Source organism: Brassica rapa, chromosome A06 (genome assembly GCF_000309985.2).
Source record: "Brassica rapa cultivar Chiifu-401-42 chromosome A06, CAAS_Brap_v3.01, whole genome shotgun sequence".
In the NCBI taxonomy this organism is placed as follows: Eukaryota; Viridiplantae; Streptophyta; class Magnoliopsida; order Brassicales; family Brassicaceae; genus Brassica; species Brassica rapa.
Genome location: NC_024800.2, coordinates 21,317,052 through 21,329,804, shown reverse-complemented (window position 1 = coordinate 21,329,804; position 12,753 = coordinate 21,317,052). Strand labels below are relative to the sequence as shown.

General features: G+C 35.9%; 2 protein-coding genes and 1 long non-coding RNA gene across 5 annotated transcripts; 2 read left to right on the top strand and 1 right to left on the bottom strand.

Annotated features, from left to right (window-relative positions):
- Positions 1-39: 39 nt before the first annotated feature.
- LOC103874219 (ferredoxin-thioredoxin reductase, variable chain, chloroplastic) lies at positions 40-3,876 on the top strand. Its single transcript, XM_033273553.1, is given in 2 exon segments — positions 40-43; positions 204-3,876. Coding segments are annotated over 2 exon segments (615 nt in total). The 3' UTR covers positions 815-3,876.
- Positions 3,877-6,045: 2,169 nt separating this feature from the next.
- Positions 6,046-7,785, top strand: LOC108872264. 3 transcript variants are annotated; one of them, XR_004448619.1, is made up of 5 exons: positions 6,046-6,612; positions 6,770-6,834; positions 6,947-7,022; positions 7,146-7,286; positions 7,378-7,785. It is a non-coding gene; the product is annotated as an uncharacterized LOC108872264 (long non-coding RNA). The 3 variants fall into 3 exon arrangements; XR_004448620.1 differs by having other exon boundaries at positions 6,047-6,612; positions 6,957-7,022; XR_004448618.1 differs by having other exon boundaries at positions 6,047-6,612; positions 6,929-7,022.
- A 1,636-nt stretch (positions 7,786-9,421) lies between these two features.
- LOC117126165 lies at positions 9,422-12,459 on the bottom strand. Its single transcript, XM_033273608.1, has 2 exons — positions 9,752-12,459; positions 9,422-9,685 (listed from the first exon to the last, which is right to left on the bottom strand). The coding sequence occupies exons 1-2, from the start codon at positions 12,080-12,082 to the stop codon at positions 9,626-9,628; spliced, it is 2,391 nt and encodes a 796-aa protein (XP_033129499.1). The 5' UTR covers positions 12,083-12,459; the 3' UTR covers positions 9,422-9,625.
- Positions 12,460-12,753: the final 294 nt, after the last annotated feature.

The window sequence follows — 12,753 nt, the reverse complement described above, 5'->3', positions numbered from 1 at the left end:
ACCCTATTTTTCGGGTCTGTTCGGGTAAATAATTGGGGTATGGGTATTATGCCCAACCCTATTTCAGCTCGTAAACAGGTAAATCATCTCCATTTCAAAAGTTTAGTACGAGCGGTAAAAGAACACAATTATTTACAATATAATAAAAGAGACTGAAGAAGAAAAAGGAAACAGTTGTTAATCTCCTCTCGGACTCAGATGAGTAGCTCCGTCACTTTTGTCACCGGCGTTCACTGCCACCGTTCGCCTTCCGACGTCTCACGACTATCTCTCCGTCTCCGCCACTAAACCAATGGTGCTCAAATCTCGTATCGTCTCACAACATCTCGCGCTCATCTCCTCTCAACCTCGCATCAAACGCGCGAGCTGAAGAAGAGATTCTACGATGACGATTCGTTGCAAAGCAGGCGTAAAATCCGCAGATTCCGATCCTTCGTCGTCTCCGTCATCTGAGGAGGAGGTCGAAGCTGAAGCGAAGGCGAGCGTAGGATCATCTAGGGTTAAGGTAACGGCGCCGTTGAAGGTTTATCATCTAAACCGCGTCCCTGAGGTTGATTTGGAAGGTACACTGAAAGATTACGTCGCCGTGTGGAAAGGGAAACGAATATCAGCTAATCTTGAGTTCTTTAAAGAGGTTGAAGGTCGTGGTCTTGTCAAGTTCGTCTCTCATCTCAAGGAAGACGAGTTTGAGTTCGAGTTCCTTGATGATGATGGAACAACAATAAAGGCTATTTCTTTTTCTCTTTTAAAGAGATGTATGTATACTTCTAGCCATCATATACATAATAGTGCTGTTCATTTGGTTGCCCTCTGAGCTCGATCATAATAGTGCTGCATTGGCGTCTGCGTCTGCAAAACGAACAACAACCAAACAAAAACAAACAGACGCAGCTGCAAACGCATGCCAAACGAACAGAACAGCACTAGTAACCTCCATTTGTTACTATTAATTCATCGATTGCCTTAGTCCCGTTAATGAGTTCTCACTGTTAGTGATAGATACATGTATAGGAGACTCTTTGAGGATTTAGAAGAAACGAAAAGTTTTGATCTTGATAAAAGATTCTTGGTTCATAACGAGAATGCAAGCTGTGTTTGTTTTAAACCTCTTCCATGTCAAGGCCAAGTTTTAACAATGGGGGAGTTTACTAGATTTGGAGCCTGCAAAAACTCTTTCATGTGACTTTGTGATTGCGAAACTTTGTTCTCTCTGTTGGATTCAGGTGTCTTTTTAGCATTTGAGTGTTTTGTTTCTAATGTTTGTAGAAGACAGGTCAGCCACGTGATCGTGGTGCTGGTCATTAATGATATTTAATCCTGCTGCGTATTGTGGTTGCATTTGATCTTCTAGTGAAATTTGTGGACAAATGCAATCTATCTACATTGTTCTTGAGTATGTCGTCATCAATCGCGTTTGATCTTGGAGATGATCGATATTTGTTAGTCTTCGAAACCTCATGGATTCTCAGATAAACGTCTGAAACATGTTTATCCTTCAAATAACCATCCATTAGTTATCCAAACCATTTCAGATTCCAAATCATAACCAGTAAAAATGTGTGATCGATAGTGTAGGAGGAGAAGCTATCAACACCAAAATAAATATTCTACCTACACTAATGTTAACATCCCGACTGTTTCCGTTCGTGAGTCCCACTCTTGGTATGCAAAAGACTTGTACGAAAACAATATAGTTTAGGTAGAGAGCATCGTCACATATCGTTAGGTAGACAAACTTCATCATCGAATTTTCTAATAATTAATTATATCATGACTTTGTCGTTAATTATTATCCAATGGAGAAAAAAAAACTTAGTATCTAATACATTACGTTGAATTTGCCAGAAATGTTATTGTTGCTCTCGACTCTAACGTTTTAACTACATCCATGTAACACGTCTTCCAACCTCCTAACACATTCAACGTTTATTTAAAATTGGAGTGGATGGAGATTCGAGGTTCAAAACATTATAACTATATTAAAATATGAAAAGAATTATTGGATTGCAAAACTCAGATTTAGTGACAGCACATCTAGGCCATGCCAGGGTATACCATGGTGGCAATGATTGATTTTAACTTTTTAATGATCAAGAGTGCACTTTGAAAAGCAGGCATAATTATATTAGAAGGGACATGTAATTTAAAGTCAAAACGCTTATATCCGTAATTTTAGGTTTATGTTTCAAATTTTGAGTAATCATTCTATATTTTTCAGTGGTAGTGTGATATTGAATCGATCGAAAGGGATTTGAACTGCTGGTGTTATAATTACGTGAAGTTGCTAAAGAGAACATATAGTGAAAAGTAAGTTATATTATACTAGAATGGATATATATAGCTAATAGTTTGTGGTGCTTGCTCAATATTCGTTTTCACCTGAGTTCATTACTTGCATAATATATTGCGAGATCAAAGTTATATCACTTAGGAACCCTTAGGAATAACTCTTGTTAGATCTATCAATATTCATGTTTTTTATAAACATGGAATTTCCAGTCCTTGTACTTATAATCTTTCACAAATCCTAAGTCAGCTTATATATATTGATTAAAAAAAACTTTCGGATAATAAAAAAAATTGCTTAAAAGAATTTGAACTATTTCACAATTTCTATGTGTCATCTTTGCAGAGGAACCATGCTAATCTAAATTTAAATTTAGGACACCAAAAAAAACGAATCTCCTTATACTACCACTAAGTTACCAACATTTAAGTATATCAATATTCATTTATCAGTCAATATTCTTGTTTTGAATATAGTTTGAGCAAATATCTTAATAATTGTTTGCAAAATTTCATGGTTAATCTTAACATGTTTACCAAAAAATGCATGGTTAATAGTCATTTGGAAGCTAATAAACGTGTTTCAATCATCTTCCACATCAAAAACATTTCTTATACATAGTGACTAGGTGATAACCCGCGCCTTGCGCGGAATAAAATTATTAATTTTAATATTTATAAGTTAAGAAGATATTAGATCTGTTTAGTGTGGACATCGATTTGATTTTAGGTTGGATTTTTTTAGATTTAACTCTTTTAAAATATAACAACCATTCGGAAGCTGTATTTATTTGGGTTTGTTCGATTAAACTGATTTTCGTTTTTCTTTCTTCCGGTGATAGATTGCAGTTGGAATATATATCGATTATAGCAAACTTTATGTAAAAAACTTGATATCTTACCTGATACAATCAGTTAGATTTAATGTGATCATCTTCATTTTTTAAATAAATATATAATAAATATCTTAAGCAATCATTAATTGAAAGATACATCATTCTTCTATAGAATTCGGTGTAGATAATCCTCCATCGAAAATTCATAGACTTCAGTATATGAGTGTTTCAAACTTATTATATTATCAATGGCTAATAAATAAGGGCGACATACTATAAGTTATAAAAAATAGAAAATTCAAAGTTTTTATTAACTGATCAGAAAAATTCACCAGCATCATCGTAAATATTGTCAAAAATTTAAAATAATTTTGATTATTATTTAAGTCAACCTCGGAGTGGTATTGCCAGCTTTTGTATCTTTTAGTGTGACCATGTTGACATTAACAACCATAATAAACGTTAGCATGACCTTCTTTCTCATTATGTTAAAAAGACTTACCGGGTTGATGGGTCACTGGGTCGACCGCGGGTGAATCTTGGGTTAATAAATAAATTAATTTTATTATATAATAATATATTTGCTATAAAAATAAAAATAGAAAAACTAAAGTTTAATATTTTCTAAATATTTTTTTAAACATAAAATAATAGTTTGGATATGTATATATTTTATGTTTAAAAATATTTAGAAAATACTTAACTTTAGTTTTTCTATTTTTATTTTCATTTTACATACAAAATATCAAAAAATAGTTTAGACTATTTAAAATTTTCTGTAACAAAGTAAAAGTTATGACATCTAAAAAAATTTAAGATATAAAATTCATAAATATTTAAATTTCTTATTTGAATAATAAATTAAACTTCAAATTCAAAATAAACTCAAAGTGAGAGATCATTGTAATAAATTGTCAATAACGGAAATAAACTAACATCAAATCACATTAACTAATTTTGGTTTTCTCTACCATCGTTCACTTCATTTTCTTCAGGTGACATAATGAAATCTTCATCAAAATCTAAAAATCACAAATATAAAACTGAAAAGGAAAAACCTAACTTTTTTTTTGTCAGCACCTAACTTTTTAATTGGAAACTTAGAATACAAACATAATCTGAAAACTTAATAAAAAGTAAAAGTTATTTATTGGTTCAACCGACGGTTCAATTGGTATCGGGTTTCGGGTTTTAGTGATTTTTTGCGGATTTTTGTGGGTTTCTTAATATTGAGTTTTTCACAAAACCCAAATCGGATTTTTTTCTGGGTCACCGGGTTTACTGGTTCAACCGCGGATCCGGATCGGGTTTCAAAACACTGGTTAAAAGTGTTATTTTAGAGTTCTTTGTTTTGTTTCAAAAAAGAATCGGTTACGTACGTTTCAAACTTTCAACGTATTATCACACTCAATTCCAATATATCGAGTTAGCTGTAACATGAATATATTTGGGAGTATGAAACAATTTATCTTCAAAATATGTAAAATATCACTCTTTCAAAACATAGCTACGGGCTAACAAACTCTCACATTTAATATGATATTTACATTTCAATCAAACTCAAGGTTTTTGAAATATCAGAAATCTTTTGTATATATGTTATTAGATTATTCCTTCGTAACTTACACATAAACACCTTAAATTATTATATATTCAAATAATTTTACAGAACTAAACCAAAATTGAAAGAAACACTTAACATAAGCAAAAAAAAGCACTAAGTCGAAAACAAATTAAACCTAAATCAAAATCCAAATTTCATCGTCATCATCACTCGCACCACAATTAAGCTTTGTCTTCACTTTCCGGTGAGCAGATGCGTAAGCACCACCACCGTACCACCACCACAACGCAACCCTTTCCGTACGCTTAAAAATACAAAACCATAGAGAGAGAGAGATTGACAGGCGAGTTCATGGGAAAGAGAGGCTGAGAAGAAATTGATGACCGTAGACGTCGTTGTCTCTGCCACGCCACTTCCGCCGAGTTTCCGCTTCACCCTCTCCGTTTCCATTGAAGTCAAAGAACGAAACATAGTCTTTATAATTAAAGTATCTTATGTGTTGCGTTTTTGTAACTTCTCTAAAAAGTTAACAGAGACGCAGTTTTTGGTATTGCATTATTTTTATCTCGTGTGTTTTAGAATTGAAGCATATAAAGAAACAAATTGTGAGAAGGGCTATCTAATCGACACGTGGCAAATGTAGTGTAAACGCATTAAATGCAATGCATCCCTTTTAATATATAAGGGATAGCATTATCTCAACCTGTATGCAGAAATATATTGCCTTTGTTTTTACGTAGTTGGTTTCTACCAACTTGTGATTTTCTTTCTTATTTTTAAAATATTGATAGAGTATAATTAACTATGTTATAAAAACAAAAATATTATTTTGTGTACCCAAAGGAGATGTTACGAGATTTAGAGTCGGTGTACTTTGTGTGTCATGTGTGAGATGATGGGAACTGTCATGGCCCCCATGCAATTAGTTCGTCCGTTATTATCAAAGCCAAACCTTCTACCATTATTATTGTTGCGATTCAATCCAACGTTGGTCTATATCTAATGTCGCTGTTATTTATATTTTCATATTGGATCGCTTATTCATCCTCACACTTCGTTATCAGTACCTCTTTTAGACACTTTATAAAAACAAAACAGTAGTCAAAGAATTTACATAAACCTACTATACTAGCGGTAGACGGTAGTTTTATTTTTGATTTTGAAGAATTATACTAATTGTTTATTAATGAGATGGGCAAAAGAAATATATATATATATATATATATAAAGTTAAGTTTAATCTCTCCTTAGGGCCTCCACGTTGGATTACACCTCACTAATTCGGATGCTGTCAAGCTGACACGTGTCCTCTTTAACAAAACACAGCGTTTTATTAAGGCGCTTTTAAACTCTGCTTTCTATAGACAGCGAGATCAGCCGCAAAATTTTTTAAGGGTTTATTGTTTTTCCACGACGAATCGAAGAGTCATTTTCTTCTTTGATCTCTTGAGTGTCTATATTTCTCTAAAATGGCTAATTCATCAATCCTTTTACTTTGATTAATTTTGTCGAAATTAGACATTCTGTAAACAACGTCTCTTTTTGGAGACTCCGCCATACAAACTCACCGATAGAAAATTCTGGAAACGTAACGTTTCCAATCGTCACCTTCGATGGGCTCATTAACAAGATCAGTGATAACAATGATTTCGATTTTGGTTTCTGGAAAATGATTTCAATTTTGGTTTTGTTTGTTAACTTAGCTTACATTTGTTCATGTATAGATTATCATTTTTTATTCCAGAGTTTTTGTGTATCGATGAAGATTTAGATTTGTTTGTTGATCTCTTTGATTGTTCCTTTTGATTTCATCAGTTTCGTCACCGGAAATCAAGTAAGCAAATCATGAACAGGGAGAGATGGGTTTGGGTTTGATCTTGGACTCGGGGAAGGATGATGAACCAGATCCATATACTCGCGGATATGGTAGTTACTTAGTCTCGGACCCGATATGCTTCTTTTTTGAAGAAAGGCTCTTACTTGGCTTAGACCATTGTGGAATAAAGATCACTTTCGCCTGATTTTTTTTTTTAAATGTCCTCAACTTCTCCATCTTTAATGCTGTATTTCCTGTACTCTCCAGTCTCTTTGTTATGTAGCTAAGTGCTGGTCTTCTCATCATCAGATGTTGTGGTCACTTCTTGGAAGGTATGTAAGAGTTGTTTCTCTTTCCCAAGTTTATATTAATGTCTCAACTGATACTTAGATTCATGCCTTTTTTGTTCCCATGATTATATTAAAGGGAATGCTCATGATTCAGTGCTGTACAGTTATGGACATGGCTTCTCAAGGTTTTGCAGCGAAACTTACCAAGTCCCAAGCCAAACAAATAACAAGTACTTTGTCTCATATTCTTGGCTTTCTTGGAAACAAACACCTAAGTCATACATTTACATGACGTTTCATTTCTCTCAAACACATACGATGTGTTTCTCATTGCTAATGCTCTGTGCCAACAGATTTACCAGAAGTTGTTCATGTCACACTTGATAGTTTATATGAACTGACAACCCCACTCAGATTTGGGCGTAGGCCTTTCTGCTGCCAATCCGAAAAATCTTAATATGGTGAAGAAGTTATCATTGGCAATGTTAACACAGGTACGTCTGTTTATTTTTACATACCTGTCATATCGCTTATGGTTCCTCTACCTTAGATCTCAATCAATAAAAAAATATTCTGATATTCCAGGAGTGTGGCCAAAATCTGAAGTCTTTAACGACAATGGGATCGGAGGGCTGCCAAAACGCTGGGAAGGAGGTTGTGAATCACGAGAGGATTTCAACTCCTGCAACGAAAAGCTCATAAGAGCCAAATATTTAATCAATGGGTTCCACCCATTCCTGGAACACAGTGTTTGCACTTTGCATATTTTCTTAAGTTTTTTCGAGAGGTATCTTTTCCAAGTACTATCTCCATCTAAACGTTTTCTTTGTTTTTCAAAGGGCACTGACCATGTTATAGTTATTTTGGTCCTCATGATTTGTGAAATTACCAATTAGGTTTACCCATTATGAGATGCCTTTACATTTTTGTAAAAGATTTTGCTGGAAATGAATTTTAAAGGAAAGACACGAGACCATGTTAACATTTAAAGGATTCTTTTGTTCTTTAAGGTCAGCCCATGTTATATTTACTTCAGTTTTGTGCTTAAAAATCTGCAAAGGGAGAAAACAGTTTGTTGATGATCGTTTGCGTCTCTGTCAGTCCCTAGGTCAAAGCAAATCTTAAATCTCCTATTTTTTATTTGATTTGTTGTTTCATGGATGCTTATTTTAAATTTAAAGTGAATTCCAAGTGAAACTATGTACCGCCAAAAAGTATAGGTAACCTAAGCATTATATTTGTTTTCGTCCCTGTTCTAAGGTCTATGTTTCATTGATTTTGAGGCATATTGGATCACTTATGTTGCTTTGTAAAACTATGTTCTGTCCAATGGAATAAGGCGTGTCCAATGGAATAAGGCGTCTCTCTTGAAAATATATTGGATCAAAGTAATTATATTTCCGTTGGTCTGCTAGAAATTTGGTGTAACAAAACAAATCCACAACCCTATCTATTCCCCCCTCTAAATAGCACAACCCTATGTATTCCCCCCCATGCTATCAACATCTTGACAAAACCCCCTAAAGATACAAATTCTCTTTACATAGCCCCCTTATCTCTTCAGTCCTGCCCAGATCCCCCTCTAATCTAATTTCGAAATTGAAGTTAAAAGGGTGATCAATTGCGTTTATGAAATAGCGATTGCCCACTAATTAAATCCCAACCCGACCCATTAAAATCTGACCCGAATATGTTTAAATGAAATCGATTTGGGATTTAATAAAATATAGGGTTTGGTCTATCCCCTTCCTCAGGAAGAACAGAGAAACGAGGAAGAACTGAAATAGAGAGAGACGAGAAAGACTCGGTGAGACGAGAAAGAGAGTGAGAATAACAGAGAGAGAAAGAGAGAAGAAGAACAGAGAGAGACGAGAAACAGAGTGAGAATAACAGAGAGAGAGAGAAGAAGAACAGAGAGAGACGAGAAACAGAGTGAGAATAAGAGTGAGAATAACAGAGAGAGAGAGAGAGAGAGAGAGAGACGAGAAACAGAGTGAGAATAACAGAGAGAGAGAGAGAGAAGAAGAACAGAGAGAGACGAGAAACAGAGTGAGAATAAGAGTGAGAATAACAGAGAGAGAGAGAGAGAGAGAGAGAGAGAAGAACAGAGAGAGACGAGAAACAGAGTGAGAATAACAGAGAGAGAGAGAGAGAAGAAGAACAGAGAGAGACGAGAAACATAGTGAAAATAACAGAGAGAGAACTGAGAAGGGTTCCGAGAAAGAAAGGAGAGCAGAGGGAGTGACAAAGAAATTTCTGATCAATCATGAACAGCTTTCATCAAGAATCATGTTGTTTGTCTTTGATGCTAGGGAAAAATGGAGAGGCATCTGTTCAAATGGGTAGATGAAGTTGTGATTGATGAGATAGGAAATGTTGATGCAAAACGTGAGGAACTTGTGAATGATGTCAAGGAGCTGCGAAAGAGTATGATGGAGCATATTGTGTTTCAAAAAACAAGGTCTGATAAGATGAAGAAATGATGAGAACAAAGAGCACTTTGAGTTTCAAAAATCATATTGTCTGTGTGGTTTTGCTATATGTAATGAATTTCTTGTATGTGTTTGGAACATGTCTTTAAACTTACGTAATGAATTTCTGTCTCTATAATATGTGTTGGAACATGTCGTTGAACCTAAAGAACATTTCATCTTAAAACATGAGTTTAGACACAAACTTAAGTCTTAAAAAACAAGTCTTACATAACATGAGTTTAGACACAAAATCATTAAAAAAAGTTTTACATAACCAGCATCACAAAGTCTGACTGAAAACAAAAGCACAAGATAATTGAGACACAAAAGTCACCAACACGACTGAAAACATAACCCGGCTAGCTCTGACTCTGCGTAGGCTGTGTAAGTCTTACTTCATCTTGCCCATGAGAAGTTCCCTGAAATTAAAACCATGCATTAAATTTCATAGTATTATGCAATAAATCAAACACAATATCTCATACCTCTTCACCGCTCATCTTTTTCTTTTTCTTTGGATGAATCTTACAACCGTTTGCATTATGACCAGCCTCACCACACTTCGAACAATGGATTGTGCGACCACCTCTACCAAGCTTTTCAACCTCCTTTTTCTTTTTCTTCTTCTTCTTAGGTGATTCATGTTTGCCTTTTATTCTAGGAAACTTCTTTTGTTTCTTCTTCTTCTTTCTTCCAGGCATATCAGGCTCTGGAGGAGCAATTATTAGTGGCAAACCTGATTTCATCCACACTCTTGGTCCTCTAACTGGCTCAAGGTTGAGGTTGTAAGTGTACTGCCACATCAGTGTAGAAAAGAAATCTGACACATACTGATCAGCATTCAAACCAGCATCAATCATTGCTCCATAAGCATGTTCACAAGGAACCCCACTGATTTGCCACTTACCACAAGAACATGTATGTCTAATAGTGTTAACACTATAAGAATTTTCCTCATAGGTTACCTCAAAAACTCCACGGGTACCAGGTGTAGTTGTACATAAATCCGCAATCTTCTTCTCTTCTGTAAGCATCTTAGCTACATATTTTGTACGCATTCCGTCATGTTTATGTGAGGCTATGTTTCGTTTGGCGATGCGCTTCATGGCTTGTCTTCTTATCATCTCAAGCATCGGTACCATTGCCTTTGCTCTTGCTTTCGTGATAGTTGAGTTGAAAGACTCGGTAGCATTGTTATCCACATCTTCACAGCAGCTCCCAAGTCTATAAAAAGGTCTAGACCAAGCTCTTGGTTCCTCCTTCATCACATCATTGTATAAACTTAAGTCGTATGCCTTTAACTTCTTTACATTGTAGTCAAACTCTGTTGTAGAGTAACTCCGAGCAATGTCCCACACCATTGGTTTCAACAAATCCTTCTTGGCATGATTTTTCTTCAAGTTTTCAACAATGTGTTTTACACATTTCCTATGCTCAGCATTTGGTAACTCTGTCGCAACAGCACTCTTCAGCCCCTTAGATCGATCTGAAAGTATTACAAATCCACTGCCATCTTTCAGAACTAAGTCTCTCTTGATTTGTTGGACAAACCATAACCAGTTTTCTGTTGTTTCAGATTGGACCACAGACCAAGCAATGGGATATATTTGATTGTTTGCATCATGCCCCACAGCAGTGAGCAACACACCTTTCACAGCAACCTTCAAAAATGTACCATCAACTCCAATAACTGGCCTACAATATCCTCTCCAAGTGTCTCGAAGATTCGCAAAACATACATAAAACCGATTGAAGACATCTTTACCGTCCTTGTTTTTGTAGGTGTCTACTATGGCTGTGGATCCGTTGTTTGTGAAGAGGATCTCTTCTGCATATCCTCGCAGGTGAGAAAATTGCTCATCGTACTCCTTTTCAAGCCATCTTAAAGCTAGAAGTCTCCCTCTTTGGCACTGGTTCCTTGTGCTAACTATTTTCCACTTCTCTTTGATGATGTTTTGGATTTCTTCAGGCATTAAGTTTGCATTTTGCCTTAGCTTATCCAAAAAAAGTCTTGCAATCACTGGACTCTTCAAAAGCTTGCATTTTCCATTTGGTGTGCAGCTATGGTATTTGTACTTCGTCTTCAGTAACCATTTCTGACTATCCTTATCGTACGAGCAATAAAGCCTCCACTTACACTTCCCACCGATGCCACACACAAATGAAACTTTTGTCTTATCCCACCTATCTTGCTTTATGTTCTTTCCCTTAGTCAAAGCATACTCTAAGACAACCTCTTTGAACTCATATACGGTGTAGTAACTACTTCCCACAGCTAACTTATCATGTTTTCTATTTCTCATTCGCTTATCACGCAAATCAATTTCATCCTCAGAATCATCATCTGAACTATCTGGAATCGCAGTCCTTTCAGTCGGTATTTCATCCTCAAATTCAGCTACTGATTCTTCAATCTCAAACAAGTGTCTGCCCAAAGTATCTTCAACTTCATCCATCTTACCTCCTTTACCAGACTTGGTGTTCTCATTCTCAAACTCACTTTCATAAACTGCTTCAATTTGTGTCTCAGCAGTTTCATCCTCGATCACCTCATCTCTGTCATTACAACCGTTCAAAGTAACTCCAGGTTCAAGCTCCTCCGAACCGTCCATGAAGCTGTCTCTGTCTCGTGGTTTCTCTATCTCGTCCGAACCGTCCATGACGCTGTCTCTGTCTCGTGGTTTCTCTATCTCGTCCGAACCGTCCATGACGCTGTCTCTGTCTCGTGGTTTCTCTATCTCGTCTGAACCGTCCATGAAGCTGTCTCTGTCTCGTGGTTTCTCTATCTCCTCCGAACCAGACTCTCTCGTCTCCATTGACTTTGTTTCTTCTCTCCCTCTCAGATTCTATCGTCTCTTTTCTCTCTCTCTCTCTGTGTCGTAGAGATCGTAGGAAAAAAAACCTCCCGTTTGATTTTAGGTTAAAAAGTCGGGTCATGCAGCTCGGGTCGGGTCGGGTCACGCAAGTCGGGTCGAGCGGAGCTCGGATTGGATAATCGATTCTGTCTAATCGCGTTTTACACCCCTTAATCATGAATTTCGATTTTGTATTGCAGAGGTTTAATTGAGCAGAGTTAAAATAACTGGGGGTTAATATGAAGCAATTTATATGTATGGAGAGTTTCCTAATGAGATTAGTAGTTTGGGGGGGAATAAGTAGGGTTTAACTATTACAGAGGGGAATATGCAGTCATTCCTAAGTTTTTTCGAGAGGTATCTTTTCCAAGTACTATCTCCATCTAAACGTTTTCTTTGTTTTTCAAAGGGCACTGACCATGTTATAGTTATTTTGGTCCTCATGATTTGTGAAATTACCAATTAGGTTTACCCATTATGAGATGCCTTTACATTTTTGTAAAAGATTTTGCTGGAAATGAATTTTAAAGGAAAGACACGAGACCATGTTAACATTTAAAGGATTCTTTTGTTCTTTAAGGTCAGCCCATGTTATATTTACTTCAGTTTTGTGCTTAAAAATCTGCAAAGGG

Bases quoted from the DNA above. Each gene is read 5' to 3' on its own strand.
- LOC117126165 (XM_033273608.1), bottom strand. From the start codon at position 12,082: ATGGAGACGAGAGAGTCTGGTTCGGAGGAGATAGAGAAACCACGAGAC. The intron at 9,686-9,751 runs GTATGAGATATT...TTTTAATTTCAG, and splicing joins AAAAGATGAGCGGTGAAGAG to GGAACTTCTCATGGGCAAGA.